Here is a 19,430-nt window from a genome sequence, read left to right on the forward strand (position 1 = left end):
TATATTTTTTCCCCCAGGTTTTTTTTTTGGACTCACAATTTAGGTTGGTTCTGCTGTTAACTTCCATCTTCACTGTAAGTAATTTGAATACCACCATTATTTGCTTTAGTTTTTATTAATTTTAAATCGTGTTTCGTTTACTGATTGTATTAGTTGGTTCTACTTATAACTTCCACCTTCACTGTAAGTAATTTGAATACCACCATTGTTTTTTATTTATTTTTTTATTTATTTTAAATCATGTTTCGTTTGCCGATTGTATTGAACATTTGGTGATAGTTGCTTATATTGGATAGAATGAGTTGACGATGGAAAATGTAGTCACAAATCAGTTACATACATTCCCTGGTCCTTGGAGATCAGTCTAAGGAAGTAGTAGCTTGGTACACTTTTTCTTCCTTTGTTATCATAATCCCACGTTTATATCTGCACACTGGTAACTAGAGTATCTTATGTTAGATGGTCAGGAGGTCAGTGATGTTGAAGGTTTAGTTACAGAAAAAGGTGATCTTCAAGTTACTCTCTCTTTTTTGTTTTCAGGTACTCATTTTTCCTTCTAGCTTTACTTTGTTATAAGGCACTTCAAAAGACACAGTTACTTATTAATCTTCAACTTTTTAGTATAATTATTTGTCCTCTGTTTTTAATAACATATTGTATAAAATAATTCAGGAATCACAGTGGCTGAGATAAAAACAAATGGATGGTTTATGAAGGAATTAGACTGCAGTTCAATAGCTTAAGACAAGATCATACCAGTTGAAGGCTTATGAAGCAATGCAAGCCCAAACAATGTGTATGTATTCCTTTTGCAGCAACATGCATCAGCTCTTTTATATATATATGTAAGAACATAAAGTAACAAATTACTTCCAACACTATGTAATATGTAACAAACAAAAACCGATACTGTAACTATTAACCTCCAATTGTTCACAAAATACCGCCGCAACGCGCGGTCCACTCTACTAGTTAAAGTATAAATGAGGAATGAAACACAAAAGGACGTATATACCTTCACTTGTCACGTGCTATTACATGTGATGTCACTTAACGAATTTTCAATGAAATTGAGTCTCGAAGACTATACGTTCAATAATTACAAACTACGCGCACGGTCCATGTAAGAAAAAAGTAATTAGACTCAACTCATAATATGAAAAAATTGTATTGAGTATCCGCATAATTATATCTTACGGATGGAGAATACGTGGCTATTAACTAATACTAGGTACATTTGCTAGAAATAAACTAAAAATTCATTTTTCAATGTTGTTAATTTTTTTTTACAAGTTATATGAACCAATGATATATTTAACTTACATATGAAATAATGTTTTTGATTTCTATACCAACCACGTATACACTTTATCTTATGAAAATGAAACAAAGTATAAAAGGTATAACCTTACTTAACATTGAACTCACATATTTACAAGATTCGATTATATTTTTCTGTTGCTGAAGTATAAAGAGTCAAAAGTCAAAACACCCGCGATATTTAGTAGACAAATGGTCAAAATCAACGACAAACATATACATACAGTTGCAGTTTGTTAATTTATACATCTACTACTGTATATAACAAAATGTTCACAAACTAAGTAATACATCCAGTTTGAATTTTAAACTTCTCTCTCACTCTCTAAAACCATTAACCATCAAGCTCCAATAATCATCATTATCATCATCGGCGCAATTTTGATTCAGGAAGTTCGACAATGGCGTCATCCAACCTGCGACCAGCAACGGCGAGGGCCGGAATAAAATTCCTCACCGTTATTTTATATTTATTACTATCAATTATGTATGATTCATGTTGGTGATTTTAGTGTCATCAGACATTTTGTGTGATAAGGTGATTTACTTGAGACAAATGGATTTCTAGTTAAGCTCTATAACAAGTTAGGAGAGTGTGGAGTACACGCTTGTTTAAGCTAACTAGAGTCATATAATTGAAAGGTTGTGTTTGTTAGTTGGTGTCTTTTTGGCCAAAAGACACAACTATTCATGAAATGGTGTAAACCTTAATGAAATGGTGTAAGATTTCATGGAATGGTGTAACCATTCATGGCACCTTTTCATTAAAAGTTATAACCATTCATGGACACCTTTTAGCCAAAAGGTGTGACCATTCATGATACTTTTGAGCCAAAATGTATAACCTTTCATAATCTATAAATAAGAGTATTTGTCTCCCATTTTAAGATGATGGAAAATTGATCATCCACAATATACAAATTATCTATGTTCTTGACTTCAATTTTAATTGCCTATATTGGAGTTGTGCCTTTGTCTTATCCCGAATAAAGATTTCGTGTAACCCTAAGGCAATCATGTATAGGGTCGAAATACTTTATCGCGAAAGTGACTACACGATTCAAAGGTTTATCCGGCATTCAAATCCTATTAACCAACAAAGCGATAAAGTATTTTCTTGTGATAAACTTTTGATGATATCGCTGAGGGATGAGATAATTTGATCATAAAAGACTTTAAGGCTTGACGAAGATTTACATCGTGGAACAATCATCAGACTATGGATCCTACACGTGTTTTAATGGATGGTATTTATGATTTATAAAATCCCAATTGGTAAAGAGTTACACACCACTGATTATTTTGGCGGTGGACAAGGACATCGAAATGTTTGGTCAACCGTGCACAAATCAAATATGACTTCCATGTGACTGGATGGGATTTGATATGGAGTGCTCATGTTGATAACTATATTAATGATGGGAACAAGATGAGATATATTCCAGATACGTATTCCATTCATCTTTTATATGTTTATTATTTATTATTTATTTTTGCATGACTATTGCAACAGATAATAATAAATTATGAATATATAATGGATTTGTACTAGATGAAGTTTGATATATTTTATGTGGTTCATTTTAATCAATAGAAACCAATTAGTAAACTTCAAATGGAAGTTTACGGCACTCTTTTATTGTTTATAACAAACACATGCTATAACAATTTAATCAAAGAAAATATCAAACTTTCGGTGCCTTGGTTCGTGTATGATACAATTTGGGATAAATTGTGATCATGGGACTGCATATATTATGAATATGTTTCAAAATATTCATTGATGACATGATATGTGATTTCCCATGCCAATATCATGCTGAAACAAAACGAAAGGCAAATATGATGTACAAATAATATATTCATGACTTCTTTGTAAATTATAATTTAACAATCATGAATTCTTTATTCTACCGAAAGTATATTTTTGTTTCCATGATTGTTTTGGGAATCGTCACATTTTGCTACTATTTAAAATGGTAGTTACTGGTTATTGAAAATGGTAGTTACTTTTATTTGTTTCATGGATTAGTAAAAGTCAACAGTTGTGATCTAAGGGGTACTCCGAGGGTACTCGTGACTGTTGGCACAATAGTCAATGTTTATGAATGAAACATGAAACTGGTTGAACTTTTGTGACTTCCTTTTAATATGATAGAATTATGGATATGAGTGTACATATCTACTGTCCTCAAATCTTTGAACACAAATTCAAATTGCGTTGAACGATTTGTGTTTGTCGGTAAGTCTTTAATTATGTAACTATCATTAGGCTATTTGACGGGTGGAGTTGATTCATTGGAAAAAGTCACAAAACAATTTTGTATGATTATGAAGTGAGTGTTTTGTTACTTAATAAATGATAAAGTCTTTATTCTTGGTGAGGTATGTCCACAAACCATTTGATGGATTATCAAGATGGTACAAGTTATTGAATCAAATATGTTTAATATGGAATGAGGATTAGATGTTGCTTAATTGTTTCAAATACCGGTTTGCTTTGAAATTGGTGGTATGATGTATGTGATTATATCAAGGGACCAATATGGCATATGTGTTGAAAGATTAAGCAAAAGTCTATTGTGATGTGACTTAAGTATATTAATACTTGTAAAAGTCAACCATGAATTATGGTTTCATTCACAAAGGTGATCCTAAGGCATATTAAATTATATTGAGTTTACTATTGATCAAGAAGATTATGCATCTACAAGTTGTAAGACTTTACACTTGGTATAGATGATGTATCTTGGATCTAAAGAATGATGTTATGATTATTGATATTATAAACTTATTGTCATTACTTCTTGGTTCTAGAAGTGGATTGACTAAGGTATATTTATAATAATAATCCTTTCATCTAATGCAATGATAATAGTTGTATACATAATGATAATGTGGATACATTATCAAGGGTGTATAAATTATAAGTTTACATTGGTAACTCGTGGAAAGTGGACATGTGCAATGACTAATCAATTAGTTAACTTGAAGTACTCGCGAGTTTCTTATAGTAAAATAAGAATTTGATAAATCCTTGGATAAGAGGATTGTGAAAAGAAAAACTTATTGAAGTCATAATAAATGAGATTAAAGTTCATGGTGATCCCTAGCTATGGGATGTAACATGACTAAGGCATGTATTTAACAAGTGAAGTCTAGACACTTGTGCCTTAGACATAACTGCTTTTCGTGGGTTAATCACGAATGAAGTGACGCATGTAGATTTTGTTGGGGCCACAACAAAGTTTGGTAAAGTCACTTGACAAAAGCATTAGCCGGAAGCGCGCAAAAGTTGGCTAATGTTGTGGGATTGAAGTCCATTAAATCTTCCAAAGTGAGACGCCCAATTCCCTTCTAGTACAACGCTAGGAGCTGAATTCAATGAGGTAAGCTTACTTTTTGAAGATTGAAACACATAAATATTCTGATCCCAAAATATGTGTTTAGACCCGTAAGTGGAGTAGGTTGAAGTTAAACTTCTTAATGCCTCTTTTGAAAAATTGCATATGCGGGTGCAAGACGGAAAAGAGTTACCTATGTGAGTATGAAGTTTTGCCGCTTCAAAGAAGCTTGGACTTGGCTTCCTATATACTCATGAAAGGATATGGACGCATGGCTTATAAAAGCGTCAAGACGAACATTAGAGAAATGTAAGAAACTGATGTGTATATTATTTTATAGTTTTCAAATGAATTGAAGGGTTCAATTCTTCACGAACACCCTGATTTTCGAATTCTCGTAAATAATATACTAAGTGGAAATTCAATTCTTCACGAACATTTCCATTTACGCATTAGTTTGTGTGTTTGTTCAAGTTATTAAGTAAATCTAAAGATTACACTAAAATGGGGGGGATTGTTGGTGATTTTAGTGTCATCAGACATTTTGTGTGATAAGGTGATTTACTTGAGACAAATGGATTTCTAGTTAAGCTCTATAACAAGTTAGGAGAGTGTGGAGTACACGCTTGTTTAAGCTAACTAGAGTCATATAATTGAAAGGTTGTGTTTGTTAGTTGGTGTCTTTTTGGCCAAAAGACACAACTATTCATGAAATGGTGTAAACCTTAATGAAATGGTGTAAGATTTCATGGAATGGTGTAACCATTCATGGCACCTTTTCATTAAAAGTTATAACCATTCATGGACACCTTTTAGCCAAAAGGTGTGACCATTCATGGTACTTTTGAGCCAAAATGTATAACCTTTCATAATCTATAAATAAGAGTATTTGTCTCCCATTTTAAGATGATGGAAAATTGATCATCCACAATATACAAATTATCTATGTTCTTGACTTCAATTTTAATTGCCTATATTGGAGTTGTGCCTTTGTCTTATCCCGAATAAAGATTTCGTGTAACCCTAAGGCAATCATGTATAGGGTCGAAATACTTTATCGCGAAAGTGACTACACGATTCAAAGGTTTATCCGGCATTCAAATCCTATTAACCAACAATTCATTGATTCCAGATCTGCTGCTCAACTTTTGCCAGCTGAAGAAGGTTTAACATCATTCTCTTTTACTTCTTTACTTGTCCGTTTCTATACATTAAAATTTGTCTGTTAACTTTAATAGCTATAGCTATAGCTATTGTAAGTTAAGTGAAATTTCTTAGAGCAGGAATTGAACTGCTAACAGAATTAACAAATTGCCTAAAATTCAGGAAAGTTGTTTTATGATTATTTACTGGTCGATTATATTTTATTGTTGTACAAGATTATCTGCTACAGAATTATTATAATAATAATAATAATTATTATTATTATTATTATTATTATTATTATTATTATTATTATTATTATTATTATTATTATTATTATTATTATTATTATTATTATTATTATATGTATTACAGTATAATAATACGGAGTAATAATTTAGAATTAGAGGTGTATTACAGTATAATAATACGGAGTAATAATTTAGAATTAGAGGTAGGTAGGATGTATATATGTATGTATCTATCATCTGGTCTTATTTCAGTACAGACGTATAGTAAGAGAATAGTGTAAAAGGATACAAAAGCGATTACGTGTTGTGCATTATTTTGTTTTTCCTAGGTGTTGCTTTTCTTTGATTTTGCTTCTATCATTGATTTGATTAAATTATTAATTATTAATTAAACCTTAAAATAACTTCAGAAAAAAAACAAAACCTATTTTTTGTTGTGATTTCATATATATGGACACCCTTTTTCAAAAAATCGCCAATAAAATATATATGGACACCCTTTTTCATCCTAAAATATTTATTGTTGCCGGATTCCATAGTAGTTGGACTCTTTCTCCCAATATAACAATAATGTTATTATTAATTAATTCATAATAATATTTGGAATTCATCATTCAATAGAGACAGATCTAGTTATATATTACTCCATGTTTTATGTCATATTATTATTCAATTATTGTACCAGTTACGCCAGGCATATCACCTACATGGAGAAGGGTAAGAGCAGTGTTGTAAAAAACCCGATTACTCGCCGACTAATTCCCGATTAATCATTTTTGAGAGCAATCCGTTCCGATTTTCAAAAATCCGTTTAATTAAACGGTCAATGTCAATTGATGGATCAAAATCGAATTTGGTAATCAAAGTCAGTCAAAATAAAAAATGATTAACATTTTAACATGAATTTAAACTGGAACTCTATAATTTTGAAGCAAATGAACAATTTTAAACAATTATGTTAAAAATTATCTTTATATTTATGGTTTTTTTTTCTTCTATAGTTACACATATAATTTTTAAAATTTAAAATTTAAATGTATACAGTACAATCCGATTAATTTCCGATTAATCCCCGAATTTCCGATTAATCCTTCCAAAGTCCCGACCGATTAATCCCCGAATAGCGAATTTTGCAACCTTGGGTAAGAGTCACTGGTATAAATAAAATATTCAAACGAAAGGACTTTTGAGCTAACCCTGCTAACGAAACATATCATAGGTGTCTTGCGTGGTTCAAGTCTCGTTTGAACAAAAATTCTGGACTTGCAGAATTTAAAATGTGTATAACTTTTTTGTTAACTAAAATTATTAGAATGAGAATTAGAATTAGAATTATCCTACAGAAGAGTCCCTAAGACTGAGGATTAGTAATTATTGCACAAAGCAAGATAACTTTCTAGTTACAGAATGATCACTAGAATTGGTCAGTTGAAAATGTCAATAATTGTCTATTTAGGTGAGTAGCAGTTGCTGACTTGGAAACTCTTGGTTGATGGGTAATAAATGTACATTGACCCGTGGTTGATTGTTCATGGCCAACTAGTCAAACCTGCAATTATATATGTAGTCATGAAATAATGGTGTGTTTTGGTCAAATATGCCCATATAAAACAGTATTAGTGAAAAATATACTGTAGAGTAGTTGGATTTGAACAAGTTCTATGAACAACTTGTTTGTGAATCTAAAATCATACCGTTATCAATTTCTAGTTATGGACTTGTAGCTTTTATCATTATTTTCAACACACACAAAAAAAATGCTTTGTCGGTGGGACGTTAGGGCTCTCTGGAAGGTTATTAACTAAACTATGGATATCTATAAACGGAAAGAAATTGCCATAGATATGCTGACATTTTGAAGTTGCATGATTAATTAGGAAATGCTTGGATGTGAATGGTAATTGTAGATAACCTATGCAATGCAATTGGTTTAAATTTTGCGGTTTTTATCATGATCTAAAACAGTTGAAGCTCTTCGGACAATATCCTCAGCTACAAATTAGGGATTGGGTGGTTGCTAGTAATTCATGCAGCGGAGGTGGACGTCTTAATAACACAATTTCTCTAAACAACCAAGGGCTTAGAGTATTTGGCAGCAATGTAACCTGCAAATGTAATACCACCGAATGCCACATTACGCACATGTATGGATATGTCTTTTTTTTATATTACATTATTACTTACATATCAGGAATAGATATGTAAGTAACAGGACTGAAATTATGAGAAAAGCTAGATACAATGAAGTTATTTGACTCACATTTTGTGATATGCTTATTGGGACATTAGTATATCTTTTTTAACTCCGTAAGATTTCAGCCAGTTGAAGGGGCTTAACTTGACTGGAGCGCTGCCTGAAGAATTCGCAAACCTCACTTTTCTACAAGAACTGTAAGTATACACTTCCATCTTACTATTAACTATATATATATATATATATCAAATATCAATACCAATATCAATATCACCCCATATAGGCTCTCGCACATCCAACCTCTCTAGCTTCAGCTAGTTTTTAATATAAATTTCGTGTAAAAGAAATAGTTTCTCCCGCATGATGTGCAAGTGCGCGCATCCAAAAAAGTATTTATTCGAAGGTCGAACTATGACAATAAATCGATTTGGTGACTTTATAATTCTATACAGAGATCTCACTCAAAACTATATCAGTGGAAGTATTCCAGCACGTTTTGCTCAGCTTCCCCTTACCATATTGTAAGAGTTACCTTTTTGCTTTTATCGTTACTTATGTTATACAGTATCTTGTATAAGCTTGTTGAAACGTTTTCCTGATATTTCTTTCTTAACAGGAGTCTTTTGGGAAATCGCATCAGTGGTCCCATACCTAGTGAAATAGGTGATATCCTAACACTAGAGGAACTGTAAGTAACGATATTTAGTCAATACACCAACGTTTATCACATTTACTTGCTATTCTCACATCCGAGACCTTGTAACAGAGTCTTGGAAGACAATTTGCTCGAGGGACCACTTCCTTCAAACCTCGCACGTCCACCTCGATTGAGAAGAATGTAAGATTACCTCACAGTTGTAATTTCGTTAGTTAGATAAAACGTATAGTTTATTCACAATGAAATTATATTTTACTTGCAGCCTTCTTTCTGCAAATAATTTTTCAGGGGCCATTCCAGAATCTTTCGGCAATCTGACTAATCTAGAAGATTTGTAAGTAGTACAGACGTTTATTAGTTTCATCTATTGTAGACGAATTAATAAGGATCTTAGAATTGTTTGTGACTCAATCTAATGACGGAAAACACTAAAACGAGGATCAATCGAATAACGGGTCGTATCGGGGTCGGATGAATCAAACTTAGGGTGTAGAACTAGATTAGAACGACTCCTACAGTGTTATTCGGTGGGTATTGGGTATAGGGAACGACTGGAACAAAAAGGACACGGTTTATGGTCAAAATAATGAGTAACCTCACAAAGGAGACCTAAACCCGTATGTATACCGTCACCAGACACAGTCGGTCGACTATGTGAGACAGTCGGTCAATTGTGTGTATTCAGTCGGTCAACTGAGTAGACTGAGTTGGTCGACTGTGTGGACAGTTTAACTATTGAAATAAAACGTTAACGTGCATACACACAAGTTCAATAGTCACAATTACAATGTAGATCGTTATAACATGACTGAATTTAAACATAAACATTCTACGAACTAGGGATTACAAATATGCACTAACATCTATCAAATCAAATATATTATCCTGATGATTGAAACACTTGCAGTGGGATAGATGGGAGTACATTATCAGGGAGAATACCTAGCTTCATCGGAAACTGGACAAGAATCACGCGACTGTCAGTATAATCATGTTTTTCTTGTTTTGTTTTAACAAACTCATTCCAGATATATATGTTTTCATAATTATTGATATACCATATGAGGTGCAGTGATATGCAAGGAACGTCAATGGAGGGACCTATTCCTTCAACAATATCTCTTTTAACCAATTTAACTGAACTGTGAGCTCGCTTTGTGCCAACTGTATTATATTTAGTAGTAATAGTAATGTAGATTTAAGGTTAGAAACTTACTTCATATCTTCATTATGCCTCTCAGGAGAATAACTGATTTGACCGGACCAAGTGCAACTTTTCCTAATCTGCAAAATATGAGACGCATGATTAGACTGTAAGTTGATTTCATGGCCTAAATGGAAAAAGTAACCTGCTACAAAAAAAAACGTAACATTTTTTTTTCCTAATTAAATTTGTCTCAGGTACCTGAGAAATTGTTTACTTACCGGTTCAATACCGGAATACATAGGACAGATGACTCAGATGAAAAACTTGTGAGTCTGTTTGTAATGTCACTGTTAAAGCTGAATTGTTCTGTCTTTTTTCTATTCTTATTTATTTTATTTTTTTCTTGACTATTTTTTTTTTTACAGAGACCTGAGTTTCAACATGTTGGAAGGTCAAATACCTGATTCAATGGGGATGATGGACTTTGACACCGTGTATGCAAACTAATTACAAGATATTTTGTTCATGATCCGTACTGCATTGCGAACCTATTTGAGGTTTACTAATCAAATTTTAAATTCAATATTTTCCATAAATTCAGGTTTTTCAATAACAACTCCTTATCTGGAAACGTCCCTGGATGGGCATTCATCGGCACTAGAAAGATGTTAGCAATTCGCCTTAAGCAGTATTATTATAATTATTTTTATTTTTTTTATGATTTTATTAATTAATTACCTTCATTGCAGTGACTTATCCTATAACAACTTCACACAAATACAACAAGAAAATTGCAATCCATCGAGCTTGTACGTTCTCCTTACTTCACTACATGAAAATATTCTCCGCTACCTTGACTTATTTGTCATTTTTAACACGTTCACAGGAATTTAGTCTCTGCACTTTCATCTTCAGTGACAAACAACGGGTATATACGTTTTTAGTACTATACTTATGTTTTAAGGTTATTAAATATGGTTGGGCTAAAATTGCATATATCTTGTAGAAATGGTTGGTGTATGACAGACGGACTTACTTGCAGCAGAAACCCCAACCGTATGTCATTCTCTTTATGTGACTATATATATTACTATAAGTCTATAACTAAAATTTTATATCTAATATTACCGTTCTAATTACAATGTAGGATATTCTTTATTTATTAATTGTGGTGGAGCCACTTTAAACTTTGAAGGAAACGAATACGAACAAGACTCAACTGATGAACAGTCTTACTTTTACCCTTCTGATGAGAGATGGGCTTATAGCAGCAACGGTGTTTTCTTGAACAACGCTAAAGCCCCATTTGTAACAACTACAGCAAACGTGACAGGTGGCGATTTGTACAAAACTGCCCGTCTTTCTCCTACTTCTCTCAGATACTATGGATTGTGTTTGAGAAAAGGTAGCTATAAAGTACGCCTACACTTCGCTGAAATTATGTACACGGATGATACTACGTTTAGTAGCCTGGGAAGGCGTTTTTTTGATGTATCAATCCAAGTGAGTGAATCCAACATGACAATTTTCATTCAGTTGTGTGTTTTGATTATACCTAGCAATTGAGACCTATACTCCCAAATTTGGGTCAATTGCTTTTGGGACAATTGGATTATGAAAAAAAGCCTAGCAATGTAAACCCCAAACCAAGTCCAACGAGTTTCCCTCCAACCTATTATGTCATATACAATATATAAAGAAATGGCCTTATGTGTATTAATTCCTAAAACTCAATAAATAGAGATAGGTCTAATATGTCTTGTGAATGAGTCAAACAGGTCGAGCATAAAGATCATAATAAGTTTCATCCGTCAAACATTTACGAAAGCATTCATGGTTGTATCGTTTCTTATGTATATTAATTATTTTGTTATATACTCCGTATATAAATATAAATATAAATATAAATATAAATATAAATATAAATATAAATATAAATATAAATAATAAATAATACTCTAATAACTAAAATAATTTTCTTCACCTATTGACACATGACCTCTTTTGACCCGTTACCCAACCCGACCTAACCTTACCCATTTAGACCCGTTTAAAGATATGACCCGATTGAAGCATGACCCATTTCAACCCAAAACCATTTTCACACGTTACCCAAACCGACCCGACCTCACCCGTTTTCCGTGTATAGTTTTGAGCATAGAGTTAGTTACGAATACGGTTGTGTTTTTTATAGGGACAATTACTATTGAAGGACTTCAACATAAGGGAAGAAGCTAACGGTACCAACAAGGGTATCTATAGAGATTTTGATAATATTAATGTTAATGGTAGCACGATAGAGATCCATTTATACTGGGCGGGGAAAGGGACTACTGCAATTCCCGATCGAGGTGTATACGGTCCGCTTATATCAGCTATTACTATAACACCAAGTTAGTAAATATTTTTAAATTTTGAGTAATTTTATGATTTCCAACATTTAAAACGAGGCTAAACGTATTTATTATTCCTCGTAGACTTTGATATCCCGACAGACGGGCTCTCTGCTGGAGCGATAGCTGGAATCGTGATTGGTTCATGTGCATTTGTCGTCTTGATTTTAGCTGTTCTTTGGAAGAAAGGTTACCTGGGGGCGAAAGATGAAGACAAAGGTTGGAATGTTATAATATAATTGTGTTATAAGAACTATTAATTAATTCCGTTGTTTTAATAACTATTGTTGATTGTTGATTGTTGATACTCATTCTCATCACAGAACTTCGAGGGGCTCTTGAATTACAGACGGGCTATTTTAGTCTGAGACAAATCAAAGCTGCTACAAATAACTTCGACGCTGTAAACAAGATTGGTGAAGGCGGATTTGGACCCGTTTTCAAGGTACATATTGCATATTCTGTTGACGTATATTGCAAAATACTGTATAACCAAAATTATGCACATGATTTTACCGTTCATATTATCTGTAGGGTATACTCTCAGATGGTTCTGAAATCGCTGTTAAGCAACTCTCGTCAACATCAAAGCAAGGAAATCGAGAATTTGTGACCGAGATAGGCATGATATCTGCTCTACAACATCCGAACCTCGTTAAGCTTTACGGATGTTGTATAGAAGGAAACCAGCTGTTACTGATCTACGAGTACCTTGCAAACAATAGTCTTGCACGCGCTCTTTTTGGTATATACTTTATATTATATCCACTATTCATATACATCCTATATTCAAGTCAATGATATCTATTAATTATGGTTGCACCGTCTTTAGGTAAAGACAACCAACGCCTTAATTTAGACTGGGCCACAAGACAAAAGATATGCATACAAGTAGCCCGGGGCTTAGCTTATCTCCACGAGGAATCAAGATTGAAAATTGTTCACAGAGACATAAAGGCCACAAATGTGCTTCTTGATAAGGAACTTAACGCGAAAATATCAGATTTTGGTCTAGCGAAACTTGATGAAGAAGAAAACACCCATATCAGCACACGAGTTGCTGGGACAATGTGAGTCTTAACGTATACTATAGCTCACATAGCTTGGAGGCTAAGGTGATGTTTGTTTTTTAAGATGTTTTTGTATGAAGATCTGCGGACCTCGTCTATAAAGAAGATGTGGCCTGAAGGTCTGTATGATGAATATTGAAGACGCTTAGTTTTTATGTCTGCAAAATAACTTTATCATGTCTGCAGCGGTTAGAAGCACATTTCTAACTCTGCGAGGTTGCAGACAGAATAAGACATTATTTAAAACTTATGTCTTCAAAAAAAACAAACAGTCTGCAGTAAAAATGTATGTGGGCACGCAGACATAAGACACAATAAGATCTGCAGACTGAATAAGAAACGACACCTAAGCTAATACTATTTGAATAGAAAACTAGATGCTAAACATAATTAGATATGACGTTTTAATAATTTTGTCATGTGATGTTTCATATTTCAGTGGGTATATGGCTCCAGAGTACGCAATGAGAGGATACTTGACAGATAAAGCAGATGTTTACAGCTTTGTGAAGGATTAATGTGCAAGGTACAACATATAACTATATGGCCAAATTCATTTGAGCCTTCGGGGTCACACACATATACACCGAGACGTCAAATAAATATATATATGATGTATATATATTACTCAAGTAACAAAATAGTAAATCGAAATTAATTCATTTACTATTCATATGAATAGTAAATGAAACGAAATTAATTAATTTACTATTCACATGAAAGTGACATGATAGAAATTATTAATTATAAGTTTCATAAACTACCCCTGAAGTATTTGAGAAATACGACTTTATGATATTACGTAAATCAAATTCAATATCCTAAATTGGATTCTTTCAAAAAGTAAAGATTCTTTCAAAAAGTAAAATATTCACGGATTGATATAAGGTTCACGGGTGTTTCTAAAGTGTAATATATATTCCTTTCTTTTGCCTTCATAAGAAGATACGAGAGAATTAAAAAGAGAGTAAGTAAGAATATCATTTTGAGTTCATAATATTAATCAAAGGTTGATTAATTATTACTTGGGTTTGGACTAGCATCCATTGACGTTGTTTGAAGTGTAGTGTGGACTATCCTAAGAGACGGTCATATTTTTGATCGTAAGTTTCTCTCCGTCTCATCAATTTCTCCAAGAAAGGTATATCGTTAACTCCTCTTTTATTTTATATTCATGACAATTATTATGGTGTAACTGGATCACTGGGAAAGATTAATTGTGTGCATGTTTCATTAAATAAGTGAAAATTTAATCTTGTATAAATTTTGTTCATAAAATAATTAAAGATTATTATTTTAACTATCCGCTGCGTTAATCTGATTTGGTAAAAGTACACACGATTTTCCAACATTGGTATCCGAGCCGCTTTTACACCATCTTAATTGTCGCGTGATTTTCTTTAAATTTAGCTTTGTGGTGAATTGGTAAAAGTCGAAACCTTTTTGGTTTTTAAAGTCAACACGGTTGATTTAGACTTAACCTCATGACGCACAAATATGATTGAAAGAATATCACTATTTTAAATTGTAGATTTAATTGTTATAGCTTGAATATTTATTATAATTGTTGATTGTTATATTCCATGGTTGTACACATGCATTGTAACCATGGACAAGCCATATGTAGGTTTTAATAATGTAGTTATTAGAATTGTGATTGCACACATAGCCATATTGCCCCGACCTATGTATGTTTGTTGTGATTGTTGATTACGGCAATATTATGTCATGTTGATTATTTGTATTATTAGAAAGGCCATTTTGAAGCCAAAGTTGTATTATATTTATTTTTCTTTTTCATAGTATTGTATTTAAGTTTATTTCAATTTGTAAAAGTATTAGTTTAGTTGTAATTTCAAATTTAAATAAATGTAACAAGATGAAGATTGAAGATACAATACAACATGCTTTTGGCTTAGAAGATGGCGAACAGGTCAAATTGACAACGATGGCGTTTTGTTAAGTTTTCACTTAATTCTTGAATTAAGTGGGAGCTACGATATTACCCTTAGTTTGACCTCTTGATCCCATGTCGGCTCATGGGATCAAGCATAGGATTTTTGGGCTAGGCTATGTGTGTGTGATGCATGGTTGTGTTTTATTTTTGCATTTATATATAATTGTTGATTAGAATATATATGCTAAATGTTTTTGATAAAAACATCAAATAAAACCGGTAACGAGTTTCAAGATTAAAATTGATGATTTTAAAAAGTTAAACTCTAACGAGTTTAAAGTTAAATGTTTTTTTTTTTTTTTTTTTTTTTTTGAAACTCAAATAATATATATGGGCGACATCTTTTAAAATTGTTTTAAAACGATACACAATGTGTATTTGTAACTTTTATATATAAAATAAAATAACAAACTAGACGCATAAACACGATCGACATATATAAAATTGGTTAAAATGATTTTTAACAAATAGTGTAGCGAATCTTGTGTGCATGCATTATTCGTTAACACAAACTTTTTCAAAATACCCGTCAAATTTAAGTCATGCCATCCAATGAGCTTGCAAACACTCCTCGTTATTTTTTGATTACGGTGAGACCTAATCGAATTATAGCCACGAGGTGGATTTTCAGTTACGAGTGAGACTAGGCTGAATTTCCACTGTTTTCAAATTGGACGACTTAATCGTATTCACGGTGAGACCTGAGTTCGAGGCAAGGATGGGACAAACATGCTAGTAGATAATAGTGGTTTGTTGAACTACACATATTTCTGAGTCCCATAAAGATCTAAGAGTTGCACTTGTAATGCAATTGGTAACCGCTACCTACCAATATACTCTATAACTACTAGCTGATCAACAGATGTAGTTATGGAACCTCTATGTGGATCTTAGGCTTTCGTAAATTAATTGTTTTTAAAATATATAAAACTTGGGTAGTTAATTTATTAAAGTTTTATATCGAAAATACTAAATTGAATCTTGTTCTTATATAGATGTCAAACAATCAAAACGTAAACCAAAACAATCTCCGTTCTTTGTTGGAGAAGGAGAAACTCAATGGTTCAAACTTCCTAGACTGGCAGCGCAACTTGAGAATCGTTCTCAAATATGAAGGGAAGTTGAACAAAATTGAAGAACCCTTACCCGATGCTCCTCCTGAGACAGCTACTGCTGCTCAACAAACTGCTTATCGGAAGTTGTTCGATGAGCAAGAGAAGATAGCTTTAATCATGCTTGCTAGTATGACTCCTGACCTCCAAAAGGAAATGGAAGATCGTACAGCATATGATATGATGACTGAGCTGAAAAATATGTTTCAGAAACAAGCTAGTCAAGAGTTGTATGAAACTTATAAGCTTCTTCAAACATGCAAAATGGAGGAAGGTCAGTCAGTGAGCTCTCATGTCTTGAAAATGAAAAGCTACATTGACCGATTGGAAAAACTTGGAACTACCTTGCCGCCTAACTTGGCTGTGAACACGGTTTTGAATTCACTACCAAAATCGTATGACCAATTTGTGATGAATTACAATATGCAAGGTTGGGAGAAATCTCTGGCAGAGGTGCATTCGATGCTTAAAACTGCTGAACAGAATATTCCATCTAAGGTTTCCAATCCAGGTATCCTAATGATTAGGGATGGTAAGGTGAAGAAGAATAAGCCGAAAACTTGGGGAAAAGGAAAAGGCAAGTCAATTGCTAAGAAGAAAATTCCACCACCCCCCAAGAAAGAAAACCCAGCTAAAGACGCCGACTGTTTCCACTGTGGAAAGGTTGGCCACTGGAGGAGGAACTGTCCTTCATACCTATCTGAGTTGAGAAAAGGCAAAGCTGGTCAGACCAGCAAGTCAGGTATATTTCATATACAGTTATATACTTTTTCTAGTGATTCCTGGATTTTTGATACTGGTTGTGGTACTCACATCTGTAACAATATGCAGGGAATGAGAAGAAGTAAGAGACTGAAGAAAGACACACTAGACTTAAGAGTGGGCAATGGGGCTCGAGCTGCTGTTGAAGCTATTGGAACCTATGAGCTTACTCTACCTAGTGGTCTTATTGTTTTGTTGGAGCAATGTCATTATGCTCCAAGTATTACGAGCAATGTAATTTCAGTTTCTCTTTTGAAAAATGTTGGTTTTGAACTTACATTTACGCACTTTGGTATTTCAGTTTCTAAGAATAATGTATTTTATTTTAATGCTATTCCACGTGATGGTATTTTTGAAATTGATATGCATGGTGTGATTTCAAATAATAATTCTGTATATACCTGTACTGCCAAACGATTCAAGCAAGACTTGAACAAGACCTATCTATGGCATTGTCGTCTTGGTCATATAAATAAACAACGCATTTCAAAACTCCAATCGGATGGGCTTTTGGAATCAACTGACTCTGAGTCATTTGATGTATGCAAGTCATGTTTATGTGGAAAGATGACAAAGGCTCCTTTCTCCGGTTTAGGTGAGAGAGCTGAAGATCTTTTAGGACTAATACATACTGATGTGTGTGGCCCTTTTAGAACTATGTCTAGAAATGGTGAATCATACTTCGTTACATTTACTGATGATTATAGTAGATATGGTTATGTTTACTTGCTGAAACATAAACATGAAGTTTTTGATACATTCAAAATCTTCCAAAATGAGGTAGAGAATCAACTTGGAAAGACCATTAAAGCCCTTCGCTCTGATCGGGGAGGGGAATATATGAGTCAAGAGTTTTTGGACCACCTGAAGAATCGTGGGATTGTCTCACAGTTCACTCCATCTTACACACCACAACACAATGGTGTGTCTGAACGGAGGAATCGAACTTTACTTGATATGGTTCGATCTATGATGAGTCTAACTACTCTACCAATGTCTTTTTGGGGTTATGCATTAGAGTCTGCTGCACGCATACTCAATATGGTTCCAACCAAGAAGGTAGAAAAGACACCATTTGAGTTATGGCATGGAAAGAGTCCTAAGCTGTCTTATTTGAAAGTCTGGGGTTGTGAAGCGTATGTGAAACGTGACACTTCAAACAAGTTAGAACCCAGAGGTATCAAATGTCACTTTGTGGGATACCCAAAAGAAACAATGGGTTACTACTTTTACTACCGAGCTGAAAACAAAGTGTTTACTGCTCGTTTTGCTGAATTCTTTGAAAGAGATCTTCTCTTACAAGAAGTCAGTGGGAGTAAAATAAATCTTGAAGAAATTCAAGAATCACAAAGTAACATACCTTCTGAAGGCACTAGTCAACCGCGCGTTGAAACTGAACACATTGTTGATGAGCCAGAACGTGTTGCACCTGTAATTCGTAGATCTAGTAGAACTCCTCATCGACCGGAGAAGTTGAATCTTCTGATTAATTCAGATGAACCTCATCTAGGGGATTATGATGAACCCTCTAGCTACCGTGAGGCCATATCAGATCCAGAATCTGACAAATGGCGAGATGCTATGAATGCAGAGATGCAGTCCATGAAAGATAATCAAGTATGGGACTTGATTGATCTTCCACCCAACTGTAAACCAGTGGGGTGTAAATGGGTCTTTAAGAAGAAGACAGACATGGACGGTAATGTAAACACTTTTAAGGCTCGATTGGTGGCAAAAGGTTATACTCAAACTCAAGGAATTGATTATGAGGAAACTTATTCACCAGTTGCAAGCATTAAATCAATTAGGATACTTATTGCCATAGCTGCTTTTCATGATTATGAAATATGGCAAATGGATGTCAAAACCGCTTTCCTAAATGGCGACCTAAGCGAGGACGTATATATGGTTCAGCCGGAAGGGTTTGTGAATCCTAAGTATCCTACTAAAGTATGCAAGCTTCTAAAATCCATTTATGGGTTAAAGCAAGCATCCAGGAGCTGGAATCTTAAGTTTGATCAGAAAATCAAAGAATATGGTTTTTCTCAAAACCAAGATGAGCCATGTGTTTACATTAGA

General features: G+C 33.6%; 1 protein-coding gene across 1 annotated transcript; it reads left to right on the top strand.

Moving 5' to 3' along the window:
- The first annotated feature begins 452 nt into the window (after positions 1–452).
- On the top strand, positions 453–14,038 carry LOC139842865 (probable LRR receptor-like serine/threonine-protein kinase At1g53440). Its single transcript, XM_071832966.1, has 25 exons — positions 453–540; positions 673–729; positions 5,797–5,828; positions 8,024–8,202; positions 8,378–8,449; positions 8,705–8,773; positions 8,869–8,940; positions 9,019–9,090; positions 9,173–9,244; positions 9,818–9,889; positions 9,983–10,054; positions 10,152–10,223; positions 10,312–10,383; positions 10,483–10,551; positions 10,659–10,724; positions 10,807–10,866; positions 10,944–10,985; positions 11,064–11,113; positions 11,205–11,560; positions 12,252–12,450; positions 12,535–12,669; positions 12,774–12,895; positions 12,985–13,195; positions 13,283–13,520; positions 13,960–14,038. The coding sequence occupies exons 1-25, from the start codon at positions 453–455 to the stop codon at positions 14,036–14,038; spliced, it is 2,628 nt and encodes an 875-aa protein (XP_071689067.1).
- The last annotated feature ends 5,392 nt before the right edge of the window (positions 14,039–19,430 follow it).

This window comes from Rutidosis leptorrhynchoides, chromosome 4 (genome assembly GCF_046630445.1).
Source record: "Rutidosis leptorrhynchoides isolate AG116_Rl617_1_P2 chromosome 4, CSIRO_AGI_Rlap_v1, whole genome shotgun sequence".
Lineage (NCBI taxonomy): Eukaryota > Viridiplantae > Streptophyta > Magnoliopsida > Asterales > Asteraceae > Rutidosis > Rutidosis leptorrhynchoides.

Coding starts and splice junctions, on each gene's coding strand:
- LOC139842865 (XM_071832966.1), top strand. CDS start 453: ATGTTAGATGGTCAGGAGGTCAGTGATGTTGAAGGTTTAGTTACAGAA. Junction 8,450..8,704: donor CTCACTTTTCTACAAGAACT/GTAAGTATACAC, acceptor AATTCTATACAG/AGATCTCACTCAAAACTATA. Junction 10,552..10,658: donor ATGATGGACTTTGACACCGT/GTATGCAAACTA, acceptor CCATAAATTCAG/GTTTTTCAATAACAACTCCT.